General features: G+C 42.6%; 2 protein-coding genes across 12 annotated transcripts in view; one reads left to right on the top strand and one right to left on the bottom strand.

Annotated features, from left to right (window-relative positions):
- Positions 1-19,432, top strand: part of lyst (lysosomal trafficking regulator) — a 79,418-nt gene extending 59,986 nt beyond the window's left edge. For all 11 annotated transcript variants that reach the window (XM_049600239.1, XM_049600241.1, XM_049600240.1 and 8 more), the window contains 26 exons: positions 951-1,103; positions 1,800-1,991; positions 2,112-2,323; positions 2,837-3,046; positions 3,482-3,658; positions 3,866-3,942; positions 4,062-4,250; positions 6,747-6,892; positions 6,975-7,071; positions 7,242-7,303; positions 7,512-7,567; positions 7,659-7,811; positions 11,358-11,602; positions 11,987-12,053; positions 12,141-12,297; positions 12,849-12,989; positions 13,096-13,313; positions 14,279-14,509; positions 14,630-14,819; positions 14,913-15,049; positions 15,190-15,288; positions 15,794-15,933; positions 16,740-16,837; positions 16,937-17,093; positions 17,198-17,269; positions 17,381-19,432. In XM_049600239.1, coding sequence (XP_049456196.1) covers positions 951-1,103; positions 1,800-1,991; positions 2,112-2,323; positions 2,837-3,046; positions 3,482-3,658; positions 3,866-3,942; positions 4,062-4,250; positions 6,747-6,892; positions 6,975-7,071; positions 7,242-7,303; positions 7,512-7,567; positions 7,659-7,811; positions 11,358-11,602; positions 11,987-12,053; positions 12,141-12,297; positions 12,849-12,989; positions 13,096-13,313; positions 14,279-14,509; positions 14,630-14,819; positions 14,913-15,049; positions 15,190-15,288; positions 15,794-15,933; positions 16,740-16,837; positions 16,937-17,093; positions 17,198-17,269; positions 17,381-17,519 — 3,815 coding nt within the window. In that variant the 3' untranslated portion in view covers positions 17,520-19,432. The remainder of the gene's footprint in view (positions 1-950; positions 1,104-1,799; positions 1,992-2,111; positions 2,324-2,836; positions 3,047-3,481; positions 3,659-3,865; positions 3,943-4,061; positions 4,251-6,746; positions 6,893-6,974; positions 7,072-7,241; positions 7,304-7,511; positions 7,568-7,658; positions 7,812-11,357; positions 11,603-11,986; positions 12,054-12,140; positions 12,298-12,848; positions 12,990-13,095; positions 13,314-14,278; positions 14,510-14,629; positions 14,820-14,912; positions 15,050-15,189; positions 15,289-15,793; positions 15,934-16,739; positions 16,838-16,936; positions 17,094-17,197; positions 17,270-17,380) is intronic.
- Positions 1-19,663, bottom strand: part of ggps1 (geranylgeranyl diphosphate synthase 1) — a 182,453-nt gene that overhangs the window by 106,093 nt on the left and 56,697 nt on the right. The window lies entirely within an intron of this gene.

Genomic DNA, 19,663 nt, shown 5'->3' with positions numbered 1-19,663 from the left:
TCAACCAGCTTTGTATCATAACAACGTGGGTAGTATGTATAATTCAACTGTGGTAAAGTTTCCTCCATCTAACCAGTGGCCAGATCTTCCTGCACATTTGCCAGCAAAAATCATCCAGTGGATTTTTGCTGGCTCTCAGGCTGTTGTTTGAACCACAGATACTTCCTCATTTTTGTATGCCTGCCGATGCTGCTATCACAGATACAAACAGTATAGAAGCAGATCGAGGGAGAGAGCTGCCCCTTTCTCTGTGTTAGACAAATATAAACCAAGATTCTTTTACTGCGTTTCCTCTTCTCGTCTAAAATATTTTCAGAAACAGATTTTAGCTTAGTGATTTACTGCAATACATGAACTTTAGTTACCAGCCTTTTCGCCATATTGTTTTAAGGCGAGCCGGCCAAAACCATCTTGCATTACGCCACCCATAAGCAGGGGTGTTTATCGGTCCGGTGCAGCACAGTGCATTCTGTTAGTTGAAAATTTTCTACCTCTTGAGTAAAAGCTCTGATTATGTAGCACCAATTTCAAAGTATTTGTGTGTTTCTACTACATAGACAGCCCGGTTTTATGAAAGGACCATCTCTCCAGCAGTGAAATTATTCTTTAACTTCACTTAACTTTTTTTGTGGATTCTGGTAACATGTAATTTCAAAAGTCACTCAGATTAAAGCATGATTATTTAGTCAAATAAGTGTTGATTTTTTTCCTCTGTGGAGAAGGGCAGTCTTTCTGCACATGACTTTATATATAAAAGAGAGAAAAGTGAGACGTGAGAGAAATTTTTAAATACAATAAAATCGATGAATGCCACAAGTTCTCTTAGATAACTTGTACCTGCCACAAATCAGTTTGTACTTGTGATTATTGCATGAAGTTCATTGTTGGTCACTTGTTGAGAGCGTCAGTTTCTAACATGACAATTTGACTGTCTTATTGTCTTTTCCCAGAGATGGCTGTAGCTTTGCAGTTCCGTGTCCTTCAGTCAGCGATTGAGTTCATAAAGACGACAGCCAATCAGGAACCTCAGAAGCTGAGCAGCTCTGTGAATGCACCGAGCTCCCCACACCATGCCATCTATCAGAAGCGCAAGAGTATTGCAGGTAAGTGTTTCACACCGGGTAGAAATCTGGTGTGTTGTTTGTCTGATCCTGAGTGTCGAAGTAGAATTGACCACCATGTGTTTTCAGGCATTTCACTTCACCACCCTCACCTGTCTGTTTATTCATCCTCTCCTCGCCCTGATCCCAAGGTTCCATTGCCATGAAAGACTCCATTATTCCCCGCATCCCCAGACAGCACTACTGCTCTTATGGCCAGATCCCCCTCTCCCCTCCCTTCAGCTTCCTGTCCCAGGACTCCTCCCTCCCCTCCCCTTCTGGAGCTCCATCCTACATGCTCCACTGTGACGCAGGTAGCTCGGACTTCGGTCCACAGTGGAGAACATCCTCCCTGTCATGGAGCATGTCTCCCATATTTGCAGTGAACTCACCTCCTCCCCTGAACTCACCTCAGGGGTTAATTTGCCCAGTATCTCCGTGCACTACTGGTGCTTCTGTGTGTGCGTGTTTGAATGCTTAACTAAATCAATGTTAAGCATTTAAGCACAGATGGCTTTTTGATTAGTGAATCTCTATAATCTTCTCTGTGTTAAATGATTTACGAGATTCGATTTGCATAACCTTACCCTGAACTTGAAAGGAAAAGTGAAAGTGTGCTTATACTTAAAAATGGCCTGTCGTCATGTGCACCCAATTTGTGTTTTCACAACTGAGCACATACCAATATTGTGCTTGTAGGCCGGCGTCGGTTCTCTCTGGCCCAGACTGACTCTCTCCTCATGCGGATGCGGTCGGTAGCCAGCGATGAGCTCAATCAGATGATGCAGAGGAGGATGAGCCAGGAGAACCCCATTCGTGCCAGTGAGACTGAGTTCGTCCAGCGGCTGCAGAGGCTTGTGGTTCTTGCTGTCAACAGACTCATTTACCATGGTAAAAATCTTCTCCTGCTTATCTATTCCAGTCATCTCTGTTTTCTCCTTCACCTCACTTGAGCATAAACTGAACTTGCTGTCTAATCCTGGTTCTCCTTGAATGTGTCCCTCATTTCAGATGTGAGTCAGGACCTATTTGACCTGCTGAATATACCCGACTCTCCAGAGCAACAGCTTTTCACACCAGAACCAGGTGATCAACCACAGGATGAGAGTGGCTGCGCCTCTGTCCCACACTCTCCCACTCCCTTCACCCTGCCGCCTGCCAGCAAGAAGAGCTTTCAGAAGGATATCCTCAAACTCATGATGGACGGGATCAAAATCAGCCTGGTATGATGACACAGTTCTGTTCAGGATTGTTGGAACCTTGGTGCTATCTAGCATACCATCATATGTATTTACCAGTTTTGAGAGAAACAAGTGTAATCAAGGATGCGTAATTAATGGAGGGCATTGCTCAATGCACGACGGAAGTCCTAGCAAGATGGCAGATTGCATTTATTACCTGCAAGCTTTTGTTATGTTTTTGCATTGTGTTTTTAATCCAAAAAACAACCGTGGTCCAGGTACTAATGACAAGAGGACATGGCAAATTATAATGTGCAAGACTACATTCTCTCTGTCCAACCTGTAGCATATGACGCATCCACTGATGTCATCATGGTTCACACTTCAGGTTAAGGAATGCCAACTTTTGAGGTTCCAAACCAATTTAATTTTGATTGATTCTCCAAGGGGTTCAAAATTGGGTGTTGGTTCTGGGACAGAAAGAGAGGGAATAAGAACCCTTTTTTGCTTATTGCTATTTCATGAGACCCTACGTTGATGTTTGTGATGTCACAGGGCAGCACGGGTCGAGGAGGAGCCCCACATCAGCAGTGGCGAAGGATCCTGTGGTCATGTCGGGACACTTTCCGGGTCCAAATTGGCCGCCTGCTCGTGCACACTCTCAGCCCTGCACTTCCCCTGTCTGACAGGAAGGAGTCACTGGAGTTTGTGTTTGATCCCAGACATTTGGATATTCTCAAGGAGAGCCTCAGCCCAGGTCTAGAGGTGAGGGTGGAGGAAATGCATCATTTAAGTCTGTTTGTCACCCCACACATCAACTCAGCTTTTCCTCACTGCCAAACGTTAGACACCTAAATTATATATTTCTGGCCATTTTTACCCACCCAGTGCAAAAATTGTGTTTGTTTGTGAGTGAGTGTTCAGTGTATTAGCTTTGCTTGTCATTTTCACTCCTACAGACAAGTTTTCCAGGAGCTGTCAGGCACTGGCTCTAAAATAACTCAGACAGATGTTTTCATGCTGTTCAGCAGCCCCCCTGCATCGCCATAGGAGTCTTCTTTCACTCCTCCTCTCAGGCTTTACTGAGGGTCAGCTAGCTGGATAAGGCTTGTTCCCTGTCCATCAGTGTATGTGACTTGCTTCCAACCAACAAAAATTGAATATGTGCTTTATTCTACTCTCTCACTCTGTGTCACTCAGCATGGACCAAAGTTGTCACTGTACCTGTATGAGATGCTGCACGATCACAAGGACAGCCTCACCAAAGACGAGCAGAACGCCGTGGGTGTATTCATGACCTCGCTCAAGCTTTGTGGCCATCGCTGCATCCCGCCCAACTCTCCGCACAAACAAGACTTGCTCAAGGCCTTAAAAGAGGTAAGTCCTACAAACAGTTTTTAAATCAGGAAACAGTTTCCAAGAAACTCAGTGTTGTGTGAAATTAGTATGAATACCAACTTTTGTGCAAGTGGAAAATCCTGGTTGTCCATAAATGTTCAGAGCAGCCTATCAGGTTTCTTTGTAGCCAGAAAATAAAGCTAATGTGAGTTAAGGACTTCTTTACTTGTAATTTTATTCATACAGGAAAAATTCAAGTATGAAGCAGAAGAGAAAACAAGCAAACTGGCGTGGGAGAAGAAAATGGCCAACACTCAGAGGAAGTGAGTAGGGGCTTTTTTTTCCTGATGTGAGACTGATGTTCAGTACAAGAAAATACTGGTAAGAATCGTGTCTTTGTTCCGCTCTTCCATTCACTCCATTCCTTCCTGTTCCCCCGCAGTCTTATCCAGAGGCTGGATGGAAAGTCCAAGGACATTTCAAAGATTGCAGCTGATATCACCCAGAATGTGTCTCTGCGACAAGGCATGGAGAGAAAGAAAGTCATCCAGCACATCAGGGGACTCTATAAGACTGACCTCAGCGCCAGCCGCCACTGGCAGGAGCTGGTGCAACAACTCACGCATGACCGGTAGGCATCGACATTTATCTTTCGTAGGGGCTTACGCAATATTGGAACAAAGTGTAATAATAAAATCGTTACTGTAATGATGATTGTTATTCTAATGGTTATTATTTTCTCCTCTTTATTTTATGGTCATGTTCTTCAAAATAAACTGTAGAGAAAATTATGTTTTAATGTGAAGCAATTATGTTGCAGTTTGTGTTTGAATAAACACATTTGAATTAGATAAAAGATGATTTCAGACACAGCATCAAAATATCTTAGAAGAAACTGTTTGTAAAACAATGAAATCAAGTAAACTTTTTAATCTATACATTCGTACATCCACATCCACTGAGGCAAGACAAGACTCAGAGCAGCTCTGTCAGGCTATACTAATGCACAGCTTACAGCATAATGCTAACATCATAATGGCAATATATTGACATGCAAAAATACTAACGCTGATTATCAAGTACAATGTTTAGCATGTTACCTTAGCATATTAGCATTCTAACATTTACTAATTGGCGCAAATTCTTTGATAAATTCTTTGACCTGCTTGTGGCATTAAAAAGTTATGGGATTGTTATAATAATAATAAACTTAATTTATATATCACTTTTCATACAAGAAATGCAGCACAAAGTGCTTTACAATTAGGGCAGTAAAAGCACTGAGTGCTTCACATGAAAATAGACATAATGGACATAAAGCAGGCAAGGCAACTCAATATTAAAGGACATTTGAAACAGTTTAAAACATGGATTAACTGATTCATAAGAGTTGTAGAACTATAAATCATAAAATCAAGTAAGATTTTAAAAGAGTTGCAGCAGCATGAAGCGTAAATAGAAAAGAAAAGCTTAAAAAGAAACCGAGTTTCAGACCTGTATCAGGAAGTCAGAGCTGGTTAAAGGCTTAAGTGAACAGATACATTTTTAGCTTTCTAAATATTTAGTGAGCTCCTTCTCTGATATCTATAGGTAGTGTGTTCCATAGCTTTGGGGCGTAATTGACAAAGGCTGCATCCCCGATTTTCTTCCGGCTGTTACTGGAAACCTCCAGTAAACCAGCAGCAGATGATCGCAGTGTTCTTGGAGGCAAATAGTTAACAAGGGAGTTAGCATTGTAGCTCGGTCCCAGATCGTGTATGGCTTTGTATATAAGGAAGAAGAGCTTAAAATCAATTATAAATGTAACAGGAAGTCAGTGCAGAGCAGCTGAGACTGACCTGATATGCTCTCTCCTCTTGGTTCTGGTTAATAGCCGAGCTGCAGAGTTTTGAATGAGCTGAAGTCTCTCAGTGGTGTGTTTTTTGGGAGGCCTGTAAAAAGTGCGTTACAATAGTCGAGGCAGTTTGATATAAAGGCATGAATTTTTTTTTTTTTTTTTTTTTTTTTGATATTTTTCTGGGAATTTTAGCCTTTAATTGACAGGACAGGTGAGTGTGAGGGAGGGAGAGAGAGGGAGTGACATGCAGCAAAGGGCCACGGGCTGGACTCGAACCCGGCTCGCTGCGGCAACAGCCTTGTACATTGGGGCGCCTGCTCTGTCCACTAAGCCACCGACGCCCCCCCGCATGAATCACTTTCTCTGCATCTTTTCATTTAGAAATGGCCGTACCTTGGCTATGTGTCTGAGGTGGATAAATGATGTTTTCTTCACCTTGTTAAAGCAGGACTTGAAGCTTAGATCTGAACCAAGGATCATAAAGACTTTAACTTTAAGAAATTATTGCTCATCCATTTATTTATTGCCAAAAGACAGGTAGTAATGGAGTTAGTTGCGCATTTCAGTCTGGAATGCACCAAAGTGGTTGATCGACTGGTAAAAAACAACAACATTTAATGCAATTTCCACAATTTCTGAGCTAAGTTAACTGCTAAATTATGTTTTGGCAAATTTTATTCAGCAGAGTAATCTAAATTCTGTATCAAACTCTTCCCCAAAATGCTAGACATATAATTATAATGAAGAAATACAAATACAAATACAAATCCTGTTATTAACTCCACCAAGGAAGTTTTTTTCTTCGGTTTGTTTGTCTGTCAGCAAGATTACGGAAAAACTACAGGCAGGATTTTCATGAAACTCGGTGGAAGGGTGTAGCATGGGCCAAGGAGAAACCATTCAATTTTGGAGCAGATCTGCATCGCCATACAGATGCATGAATTATTTGTCTCTTGTTAACATTGCAACATAGGCCATTTGGCATTGGCGGGGGGCTGCGCTTTCAGAGTGCCCTTCTATTTTTAATGTATGTTTCTGGCCTAAACCTGCCAAACAAAAGTATTTAGACTCCATCTGAAAATATCTGGACCAGGCTTAAAAAAACTGGCCATGTGAAATTAATGTGAACAGTAGGATTAAAACTCCTTCCCAGGATATTAAACCCCCCAGTTACCTAAAACAATATCGACCTTGGTGTCCTCAGTGCAAACTGCGGCTCTGCAGTGAGGTTACTTTTGTATTGATATGAGTAGACAAAGTGTTTGAGAGGGCTGTAATGGTCTGTTTCAGTGCTGTTTGGTACGACCAGACATCCTACCCAACTTCCTGGCAGCTGGATCCCACTGAAGGGCCCAACAGGGAGCGACGGCGACTACAGAGATGCTACCTCACCATTCCTAACAAATACCTGCTCAAAGACAGACGCAAGTCTGAAGGTGAAAGCAATACAACAAATTCTCTAGTGCTCGTGTGTTGTTAACTTTAAGGTTCTTAATTTGACCTCCATGTCCTGTTTAGACACAGTGAAGCCACCGTTGTCCTTCCTGTTTGAGGATAAGACTCACTCCTCCTTCTCCTCCACTGTCAAAGACAAAGCCACCAGCGAGCCCATCAGGTATAATTTTCTACTCCTCTGTCACCCTGCCTACCCGTAAGTCTTCAGTAAACATCATATTCCTCTCAGGAGGACAGGATGATCTAAAGAAGGCACATAAATGTCCCATCATCTTGTGCTGCACTTTGCTTTATTCAGTTGGTGCATTTCTTGTGTCTCTTTGTCCTTAGGTTCACCAGACGGTGCATCAGCGTTGCCCCCTCCAGAGAGACAGCAGGGGAGCTACTTCTGGGTAAGACACTGACCATCTCTCACAGCTGCTCCATGCATAATATAGTCAGCCGGTCACAAAGCACAAAGAGTAATGTGCTCTCTCTGAGGCACGGGAGAATATTGCTCTCCCCTCACGCACAAGTGTTTGTTAGTTATTCAGCGGGGGAAGCTTTTGTTTGTCTCGCTCTTAGTACACCGAATCTCACTCACCCTGTGTCGTCTCACAGGAAAGTCTGGGATGTACTTTGTGGAGGACAATGCTGCTGATGCTCATGACAGCCAGGTAAAAGACCAGACGACTGCTCAGGATTATTTACTGCCAGTGGGTTATGTGAGTCCGCCTGGTGACGTAATAATGTGATGTGTTTGGACAGAGTCTTCATGGGGAGACAGAGGCACCCTCTTTCTCTTGGACGTACGAGGAGATCAAAGAGGTGCACAAGCGCTGGTGGCAGTTAAGAGACAACGCAGTGGAGATATTCCTCACCAATGGCAGGACCCTGCTGTTAGCCTTTGACAACACCAAGGTGAGGCACAAGTCGCTTGGAATAATAAATGAAGGAAGCTGTGATGTGACTGGAAAGTTGACTGTCCAGGAACCAGATGAATTAACAGTTGAACAGTTCATGTTTTGGTGTGTTAACTTCAGCTGTTTATTATGTTACTGCAAAGAATCGAGTTGGCTAATGATCAGGGATGCAACAACTCATCAGCCCAACATTGGTATCAACTTGTTGACTGCTATCGGCAAATAAGATGGCATTCAGTAAAGGCAGTGGCCGATGTTTTACTGTTGTGTCACATCAATTTTGCGTAGACTAAGAATCAGGGCTTTAAACTAACATGGTCTTGTAGTCCTGGGAACAATAGAAAACATGTTTGGAATGAAGAGATCTTCCTTGGGTTGTCTTCGGGACAAGAGGACACAGTACGCTAATTATCAGGGGACGCACTTAATCTGATCATGCTAACGTTACATTTCGAACAACAAGTGTTAAAATCGTGAGGAGGAGAGCAAGTTAGCATTAGCTGTTAGCAGTCAGTGGCTGGAACTAACAGCTAACAGAGGTCGAATTGAGTTAGATTATAATACGTTCAAGCTCTATTCAGTTAAAATGAATACTAGGTGAGGGTAAATTATAAGGTTATTATGATGTATTCAAGTGTAGTCATGTAAAATTCAGTTTTTGGTGAGAAACTTTAAAAATACAGTTGTTAGAAAAATTAATGTGTTTCTGTTTTCACAACAGTCTTAAATAGATTTTAGAGAGGGAATAATGATAGTAAAAAGGCTTTTGAAACTGTCAATTTGAAACAAAAGATTTTTTCACTTGAAAGACGATTATTTTAAAGCTTGTTTCATAAATCTGTTGAAGATCAATAATATAAAAAATAAAGAGTAATAACAACAGCAACAAAAAAAGCTAAATTGTTTTAAACATTGGTAACGATATCAGCCCAGAATTTGACAATTGGTACATCCCTACTTGAAGATCCGTCGCTAGACTACCCAGCAGATCACAAAAGAAAGACTCAGTCCACATTTAATTGGAATATAAAAATGTAGCTGCACAGGATGGACTGTTATAACAACGGACAAGATGAGAGAATGTACTGATGCTCAAAGAAACCATTGTATGAACAGGCAAAATCATGCTGCTGGAAAAAATTGGCACTGTGAGTTAATTGTTGAATTGCCTTCTATCCCTGATACCTGCCGAGCTCTGTAGTATTCTGTGCCAGGAATCGATCATGATGATTAGATACTGTACCATCATGCTGATCAAAGAGAAAAAAAGCACTGTTATTATTTGATGCTGCTTTTAGTGAAGTAGTTAAAGAGTGTTTGATATGGTTGGACATGTGACTAAGCAAGTCAGGGGTTTACAGCGGGTATTTCCAGTGCAAAGGATTCAGAGAAGGAGAACAGATCATCTGTTGTCTGCAGACTCACAAAACTCTTTCCTGGACAAACAGGCCAAGATTTTTCCCTGTGCATTTATTCCAAGTTTGGACTGATATTTATTGTTTTTTAGTTTAATGTCTCAATTACCATTTGATGGACTGTCATGAAATTTGGTTCAGGCATTTATATCCCCCTGGAGATTAACTGTAGTTTCTTTGGTGATCCTCTGACTTCTCAGCTAGCACCACCATGTCATTGTCCAATACTTCAGCTGTACTTTGTGTTTAGTGTTAATTACCTGTTGAAAATGTTAGCAGGCTAGCATACTAAACGAACATGATGAACATGATACCTCCTTAACATCAGCATGCTAGTATGCTGACATTAGCATTTAGCTCCCTGCAGCCTCACAGAGGAGGGCTGTAGATTCTGTTAAAGTATGTTTTTAAGCATTTTATGTATTTATTGAAAGCTGATAGTGTGACATGACAGGAAATTATGGTGTCCCCAGCTGGACAGGAAGCTGGGATATTTTGGATTGTGATTGGCCAAGCAATAGTCCACCATCGTGTTCCAGTGGTGCTGATTGTTGAAGGCTAATACAAGGATTTTTTTCTGTTGAGGTTATTGATAGTTAAATATTAGGGTTGGGATTGATTAACCGATACGACCGGCTATCCGGTTTGACAAGCGAGAGATACGGCTGCATCAGTAGCAGCCTCCTCAATCGATACGAATCAGCCATGAATCCTTAGATGAATCGATTGTAGAGGCATGGATTGGGTATCGCGAGACTAGCAATCGGTTGACTGGCTTTACCAGTTTGTATCTCTAAAACAACGTGAGAGCCGGCGGCATGCTCCGTAGCAGGCATTACTGACAACGATAATGGATGTAAACATCAGCGCCAGCTTGAACGGTGGAGCTGAGGAACAGAAGCTAATGCTGGTTGGATAAACCAGGGAGCAGCCAAGCCGCAGCAGAAACTAAAGGCGAATCCTGCCGGTTGTGGGTTGAACACGGGGTCACAGACACAGACAGAAATACGTATTCCTGTCAAATACGGCGGCCATAGTGTTCCGCCGCGCAAGATAACGGCTTACCGGCGACCGAGAAGCCCAGTTCCAGGTCCAAGAAGTCTTCGTCGGTGTCATGACTGCCTATTTTGATCCCCCCTTATGTTAATCACTTATTGATGCTGTTTTTGAAGTATGAATAAGTTAATAAGTAATTTATTCCATTGAAATATCATTGATGTATTATAGAAAAGTGATTTATCTTTTTATAAATGACAAACACAGAGTGTAGCAAACACAGAGAAATAGTCTGACATGCTGTCAGTGATAAGCTGCTAGTCATCATAGTTCATGATATCAACTATTAACAGGAGATGTCAGATTCTGCCCCTACATTGCATGTTATTATTTTATTCTGCTTTATGTTTATATTGTACAGCGTTATGATAAACTTTATTCCAGACTCAAGTCCATATAAGATACATACAAAAACACAGACAATGTGTGATTTTGTTGTTGTTTGTCTTTTTATTTTATTTTTGCCAGTGCCATACAGCAATAATGCTTGGGGAAGTGGTCTTTTACAAATTTGAAAATATTGTAAAAATGTCACTTTTATAGAATTGGCTTCTTTATTTTATAATATATGATTAATGTCTACATCAACAAATGTTAACCATAGAATCGTATCAAATCATATTGAATCGTGACGTTCCTACACTGTATCGAATTGTATCGAATCATATCGTTCCTACGCTGTATCGAATCGTTCTGTATTAAAAATATATCGTTTTTGAATCGTATCGTATCCCATGTATCCAGATACGTATCGAATCATCTACCACAGAGATATTCCCATCCCTATTAAATATTTAAAGCAGCACTTGATATATTTTCAGTGTTACCTTTAGCATCACTCCACATGATAAATAAATTAATTAATTAATTAAATTCAAGACTAATTAAGTGGCTTTATGTTGATCAGCAGTTCCCTTAAGGCACCAGGCCTGAGTTAAAGAAAAGAAAGGAACACAACTAATTTTATTTGTCGAATTAAATCATTCAGATTTTAGTACTTTTTCCCATGTTGTACTTCAGTCTCAACACTACGAATGAAAAACATCTCACAGGGCTCTGTGTTTTCCCCCTAGTTCCGTGACGACGTCTACCACAACATCCTGACCTCTGATCTGCCCAACCTGCTGGAGCACGGAAATATCACAGCGCTCACTCAGCTGTGGGGCTCGGGTCAGATCTCAAACTTCGAGTACCTCACACATCTCAACAAGCACGCAGGCCGCTCCTTCAATGACCTGATGCAGTACCCGGTGTTCCCCTTCATCCTGAGAGATTACACCAGTGAGACAATTGACCTGCAGGACCCAAACATCTACAGGTCAGTGCTGGAAGGCAGCTCTGGTTTGGAAAGGCATTGAGATATTTATTTGAAAATTAGATAATATAATGGTATAAAGATTTGTTTTAGGTGCTGTATAAATCCTCTGCCATCAGATCGTACGTCTTGAAATAAGAATACAGCTCTCAGATGTTCTTAATAAGTGCTCCTCTTATTAATGCCAGAGCCCTCCACACTAATTTTAAATCAAGACAGATGCAGTTAATATCCATATTGTGGTATTTATTTATTTATTTGATATATTGGATGACAGATAAGGTCTCTCTGAAGTGAAGACTCAAAACACAGATTGGAGCATTTAAAATTGTCACAGATGAACATTGCGGCTCATTTCTTCTTTGTTTACATTTTGTTGTCCTGCAGGAATTTAGTTAAACCCATCGCAGTCCAGTCAAAAGAGAAAGAGGATCGCTACGTGGATAACTACAGGGTGAGGCCTGCTGTTTTTATTTCTTATTTAAGCATGAGTTTTTTGAGTTTGTTGGATGCTAAGAAAACATGTGTATTTGCTTCTTAGTACCTCGAGGAGGAGTACAAGAAGGGCATTCGTGAGGACGACCCCATGCCTCCTGTGCAGCCTTACCACTACGGCTCACACTACTCCAACAGCGGCACCGTGCTGCACTTTCTGGTTCGAATGCCTCCTTTCACCAAGATGTTCCTCGCATACCAGGGTGAGTCACATGTTAAGGATGAAAATCAGAAAACAAACTCCAGCTGTGTCATCTTCTACAGCTTCTTTAGTTTCAGCAAGTTGTGTAAATGTTAACTGACTGACAGTCTGGGGCTCTTTAACAGCAGATAATTCTCATACATCTCCAAAAAGCTTTTAGCAGCACCAAGTCCCACCTGTCTACATTATACTGACAGCTCCGACCTGTTTGATGCTGAGGCTTTTAGTACTGAAATGTTGGAACATCCTGATCTTAGATCTGACTGAGCAGCATGTTGTCGTAGCCATGTTGCATCACGTGTTGGTCATGAAAGGTGACTTCGCCTTAATACTTCTCTCTGATCAACTCCTTGCCCTTCCTCTTCTTTTTTCTGTTTCTTCCTTCCTTGTTAATTATTTTTTCATTCATCCGTCTCTCTCCTCTGATCCTGCGAGGCATCTTTTTATGTGATCGCAAATGTATTCAGCGAGCGTGGTGTCTAAGGTCATGAAAGGGGATCTTTTCAATCAGTGAGTCGAATCTGTAATTAGATTGTCTTTGGCCTTAATCAGACCAGAGCTTTGATATCCCGGACCGAACGTTTCACTCCATGAACACCACGTGGCGCCTGTCCTCCTACGAGTCTATGACTGACGTGAAGGAGCTCATCCCAGAGTTTTTCTACCTCCCAGAATTTCTGGTCAACAGAGAGGGTAATTATCATCTATTTAATCTGTATACATATTTCTTACACCAGTATACATTTTTCTCATGTACTAAAAAGTAACCTTTTTTTTTTTTTTTTTTTTGCCTTTACAGGTTTTGATTTTGGTGTTCGTCAAAATGGTGAGAGGGTGAATCATGTGAATTTGCCGCCCTGGGCCCGCAACGACCCACGTCTGTTCATTCTCATCCACCGGCAAGCGCTGGAATCGGACCAGGTCTCCCAGACACTGTGCCAGTGGATTGACCTGGTGTTTGGGCTCAAGCAGAAAGGCAAAGCTGCCGTCCATGCCATCAACGTCTTCCACCCAGCTGTAAGTAGCTGCTGTGGGAGCCCGTTTCTACTAGTGTGTTAAATTACAAGATTCTGTAAGTTATTTTTGATGTGAAACTTTCTCAAAATAAGGAGTTAGCATTGTCTCTTATTATTCTAAGATACTCAAGGATTATTTTGAGAAAGCTTCTCATTATATTGAGATACTAACTCGCAATTTTGTGGTAATGACTCGTTATATTAAAACATAAACTCATTTTGATAAATTTGCTCACGCTGAGAAACGTCCTCATGATTCTGGGATACTAACTCATTATTTGGAGCAACTTTCTCATTACTTTGAGAAACTAAATTGTTATTTTGAGATATTGCGCCATTTTTTTAAGATACCAACTCATTATTTGGAGAAAGTTTCTTATTATTTTGGGATACTAGATCATTATTTTATGATAGTGCGTCATTATTTTTGGATACTACATCATTATTTTGAGATACTAACTCATTATTTTAAGAAAGTTTTTCATTTTTTTGAGATATTACGTCCTTTTTTTTTTAGATACCAACTCATTATTTTCAGATACTACATCATTCTTGTGATATACTAGGTCATTATTTTAAGAGAGGTTTTCATTATTTTGTGCTACTAGGTCATAATTTTGAAATATCACATAATTTTTAGATATTAACTCAGTGTTTTATGAAAGTTTCTTATTATTTTGGCATACTAGGTCATTATTTTGAAATACTACGGCATTTTTTTGAGACAAGCAAGTCATTATTTCAAGAAAGCTTTTCATTAATATAAGCTATGAAGTCATTATTTCCAAAAAGTTTAAAATTATTTTAAGATACCATCTCAAAGTTCCTCTTTATAATGACTTACAGGATCGTTTTTTAATTCATCACACTAGCATAAATGGGATTCCATAAGCTGCCTATTTCACATGTGATAGAAATTATTGGGAAAGTTGTTGCTTACACACATTTTCATATTATTTTTCACAGACCTATTTCGGCATGGACGTTTCAGCTGTAGAAGACCCAGTGCAGCGACGGGCCCTGGAGACGATGATTAAGACATATGGACAGACACCCAGGCAGCTCTTCAGTGCCTCTCATGTCAGCAGGACCGGCCCCAAACTCATGATGGAGGGGGAGCTGCCGGCAGCCATGGGTCTCCTGGTTCAGCTGGCCTTCAGAGAAACCAGAGAACAGGCCAAGGAAATAGTCTGCCCGGTAATCTTCTGTGTGGCGGTAGTGACAGTGACAGCCTGCTGTGCGCTGAAGAATGACTTAATACATCGTCCATGAAATGATCTGCTGCTCACCTGGCAATTTCCTCTTCCTCCCCCACAGAGCCCACTGCCGTGGATCAAAGGTCTGAAGTGGGGTGAGTATGTGGGCTCGCCCTCTGCTCCAGACCCAGTGGTGTGTTTCAGCCAGCCGCACGGGGAGAGGTTCGGATCCCTGCTGGCTCTGCCGACGCGAGCCATCTGCGGCCTGTCCCGCAAGTTCTGCCTCATGATGATTTACAGCAAGGAGCAGGGTAGGAAGCCCACCGGTCACTCACAAGTCAGCCTTGATGCACAGGGTGGTTTGCACAGTGTCATGCTGACATTTCATGTTCTCTGCTCTGTAGGTGTTAGGAGCATGCACAGCACAGACATCCAGTGGTCGGCCATCTTGAGCTGGGGCTACGCAGACAACATATTGAGGCTGAAGAGCAAGCAGAGCGAGCCACCTATCAACTTCATTCAGTGTTCACAACTTCACCAGGTAAGCACCGCAGAGCACCTGTTATTGAAAGAAATTACTCCTCTCCCTTCAGTGTTACACAACTCTACACTGCGGATCGACCAATAAGCTGTCGGGTTTCTCGTTTCCTCTGTCCAACCGCCCGTCTCTCTCTCCTCCAGGTGACCAGCTGCGCCTGGGTGCCCGATGGCTGCCAGCTATTTACAGGCAGCAAGTGTGGAGTCATCACCGCCTACAGCAACCGCTTCACCAGCACCACGGTGGGTTTCCATGGCGACGTCCCCCTCTAACCTTCCGCCTCCACATCAACACCCAATCCACCCACCCACCTCCCATTACCCCCCCACCATCCCCCCTCCCTGCCTACCCCTCTTTAGACCGCCTCACTGTGCTCAAACGCTCAGCTTCATTAGTCACATCACAGTTGCCCTTGAAACACATTTCCACCGAGCCTACAAGTGGGATTAGAGGTCTGGGAGTTCAGTCATCAGAGAGGCTTTCAGACTTTCATCGGTCCCCACCAATAGGAATCTAGATTTCCTATTTTCTCTGTCTCTGAAGGGTGTTTCAGAAGCAATTGATTTGTGCTGTTCAGAAAATCCTGTTGGAGATTCATTAATGCAGGTTGTTTTTTTTTTTAGCAAACAGTAAAACCGAGATGCCTCATCCATGCTAACCCTGAATCACATGAAGCTATTCAGATCTGGATGCCCTCTGTAGATGGGCTCTAATATGTGTCTGGATTTGGAAACTGTCTCTCCACAGCCGTCAGAGATGGAGGTGGAATCTCAGGTTCACCTGTACGGACACACGGGGGAAGTCACCAGCCTGTTTGTCTGCAAACCCTACAGCATCCTCATCAGTGTCAGCAAAGATGGCACCTGCATCCTCTGGGACCTGAACAGGTCGGTGTGTGTGTGTGTGTGTGTGTGGGATATGAAAACAGAAGGGACTGCTCTAAAGGGTCACTTCAACCCAAAGTCAAAAATAGATGTTTTTCCTCTTCCCAGTAGTGCTATTTATCAATCTAGATTGTTTTAGTGTGAGTTGCCAAATGTTGGAGATATCCACCATAGAGATGTCTGTCTTCTCCCAAATATAATGGAACTAGATGGCACTCAGTCTGTGGTGCTCAAAGTGCCAAAAAATACATGTGAATTACATACACCGTATCACGGTACAGAAGGAAGCGTGCATCGACAGCTAGCTCCATTAGCACCACTGAGCTAGTTAACATTACAGCTTAGTCGAGGAGGAAACCATTAATGTTTTAATCTCCTGCTGTCATGAGCATGAGCCTCTCGTCCATGAGATGCACACTTCCTCCTGCATTGTGATGCAGTTGGCAGGTGTAGTTTGGTAGAAAGAAAGTAGTTCCTACATGAAGCTGCTCACAACAAGGTCTGTGGATTATCTTGAGTAACTGTGTCATGATTTCTGGAAAGAGACATTTTTCACATGTATTTTTTTTTGGCACCTTAAGCACCACAAGCTGAGTGCCATCTAGTTTCATTCTATTAGAGAGAAGGCAGACATCTCTACAGCGATATCTCCAGCACTTGGCAACTCAAACCAAAACAATCTAGACTGATCAACAGAACTACAGGCAAGAGGAAAATGTGTATTTTTGATTTTAGGGTGAACTGTGACTTAAATGATTTGTATGTCTTCTGTGTGTAGTAAAATAAAGTGGTGCTCTGTCTTTCTTCAGGCTCTGCTATGTACAAAGCCTCACAGGCCACAAAAGCCCAGTGACTTCAGTGTCTGCCAGCGAGACTACAGGTGACATTGCAACCGTTTGTGACTCAGGTGAACGCCGCTCCACTCTGTGTCCTCTCAGGCTTCATCACACTGTCTTCTAGACTGAAACAATGTTGTGAGTTATGACACACGATTCTGTGTTTCCAGTGGGCGGAGGCAGTGACCTGCGTCTGTGGACGGTGAACGGTGACCTAATCGGTCACGTCCACTGTAGAGAGATCATCTGCTCCGTGGCATTCTCCAACCAGCCCGAGGGCGTTTCTGTCAATGTCATCGCTGGTGGGCTAGAGAACGGCGTCGTCAGGTGAGCAGGGATTTGTTGTTGTTGTTTTTTTATGTGCTTCTTTTTTTCTCAAGCCATTGTATCATCCACACTTTTGTCTTCTTCTATGTGTGAAATATTTCCAGGTTGTGGAGCACCTGGGATTTAAAACCAGTGAGAGAGATCACCTTTTCCAAGTCAAGCAGACCCATCATCAGGTATCTCACCAGCGCTACAACCCTGCTAGTCTTTGCTTTTATATGAGATGCCACCACTGTGAATATATGTTTAATAATACTGATGGTAATGTCCTTTCCTGTGTGCTGCAGCCTGACTTACTCGTGTGACGGCCACCACCTCTACACAGCCAACAGCGAGGGCACAGTGATGGCGTGGTGTCGGCGGGACCAGCAGCGCATGAAGTTGCCCATGTTCTACTCCTTCCTGAGCAGCTACGCCGCAGGCTGACTGTGTGTCTGACGTTTACTACTGTCCAGTTCTCAGCAAGAGGAGCCCCCCCCCTCCTCCTTCTCCTCCTCTTCCTCCTCCTCCTCCTCTCTGCACTGACAGGGAGGAGGACATGTCAGCATGGCCTCAACCTCCCTGAACCCTCCCTAATTTTTATCTAAAGCCATCCCCAGCTGAGCAAACACTCCCACAGCCGCTCCCAGCATCAAGATTATGAAAATAGTATTATATGTATATAAATATATATTTATAAACATACTGAAGTGGAATGTCAGGGGGAATAGATGAATATTTGGCTGAGGCTGCAACAGACACTTTATACAAAATGCATTTCTGAGAGTGTGTTTGGTTTGTTATGTCTTTTATTTTTGTTTCTCGCTGTCGAGTTTTTGTTGTGCAGAGATCCTTGCCTGATGTTGATTTTGCTGTTTCCTGGTAAGCTGCTATCGTCCGGCCAAAGCCGGTCCCAAAGTGTGAAGATCCCCCCCCTCTCTCACCTCGGCGGTGCTTGGATCTCCCACAGCGCGTCGTCTGGCAGATTGCTGCCGGAGCTCGGCGAGCGTCGTCCTGCTGACGCTGCAGTAGCCAGGAGGGAGGGAGCCCCTCCTTGCGTCTGTCACCGGGAGACGTCCCGCTCTGTGGGAGTGAGACGCTGCTCTGCTGGGCTGTCTGCTCCACTCAAGTCTAAACACTAGTGTCACGGCCCTGCATCACTTTGTATCTGAGCTCAGCGGAGGGATGGGGGGGGCATTGGGATGAATTATTCCTTGTGTTGCCTGTTGTTCTGTCCTACTTTTGCATGCTCGAATGATGCTGACCTTGACTGTCTGTATGTGGATGTGACATTTACTGTCATGATACTCCTTTATTAAGGCCTGCCTTGGTGGAACCTGTCCTTTTGCATTAAGAAGTGTTAATATTCATTTATTTATTAGAAGCACCATGGAGGCTCATCTTTACTTCTTTCCTTCTCTTGTGTTTTACCAACTTGTCGCTCAAATGCACCAAAACCTTCTTCACTACTTAATTTAGTTTGCTGAGATTCTGAGAAAGCAAATAACAAACAGCAGTAGATGCCTGAAGCTGGAGAAGAAGCAGAGAGGAATCTCCTGAATGCCACCTCGCTGATTTACAAGGCACGCTTAGTACCTGTGCAGCATTACAAAACGGGTGTAGTAGGTGGGAGGACATGGTGAAGAGCGTCATATCCAGCAGACTGAGGTTCGAGAAGTTAGCGTTTCCTGCACTGATGAAGGTTTACAGCTCATCTCAGACTCTTACACACTACAATGATCAGTCCAGGAAACAGTCCACCAAACATTTCTCTCCTCAACCCACCCATGGATCCATGCAGCTATTCTTTACATTCCCACTCAGCCTACAGCACTTTCAGTTTGTCTGTCAGTATGTGTGTGAAATGGTAGTCAAAGCACTGTTTCGTCAGCTACCATTTAATTCAAGGAGAGCCAATGATCTGTGGTCTTAACGTGAACTGAGCTTTGATTTAACTCCACTAATAAATCTAATCCAGAAAGCAATATCAGACACGCAATAGGTCTTTCTTGTCATGTTTCATACGGGAAAAAGTTTGTTTTAACACAGCTGTTGTTTTGCCTTTGTGTCGACTGCAGCGAGCCTTCTGTGATGAAAAACGATGTCTTAAATTTTACACTTGGTGTTTGACTTGTTTACAAGAAAGGGAATATTTCTTCTTACATCAATGACATCATTCCTTTTGTGTTGTTCTCCTGATTTGTTTTTTTTGTCTCCCTCTCAGCCCACCTGGACCCTCGTTGCGTGCAGCATCAAACCTGTACAAGACCTAATGTTACTGTGTTTGTTTACTGTGTTTAATGCCTGCATGTGTACATACATTTTCTCCTTGAAATGTATAAAAGTCTCTCCAACATCCACATGTGAGATTGTATGAATGTTTTTTCCCTCTTTTTTGGAGAAAATGGCAAAAAGCAGGGAGAAAAACTTGATAGTAATAGATCATGTTTTTTTCTGACACAGGAGGAAATATTATTTTTCTGTTGAACTATGCATAATTTAAGATCTTTGTCTAGAGTCGCTTAAATTGTGTCATTTAATTGATGTCTCTGGGCTGGTTTGGCATCATGGACTGAGGTTTTGAAAGGACA

The sequence above is a fragment of the Epinephelus fuscoguttatus genome, linkage group LG16, assembly GCF_011397635.1.
Source record: "Epinephelus fuscoguttatus linkage group LG16, E.fuscoguttatus.final_Chr_v1".
In the NCBI taxonomy this organism is placed as follows: Eukaryota; Metazoa; Chordata; class Actinopteri; order Perciformes; family Serranidae; genus Epinephelus; species Epinephelus fuscoguttatus.
The sequence above is the reverse complement of the archived record's forward strand: the minus strand, read 5'-3'. Positions and strand labels throughout refer to the sequence as shown.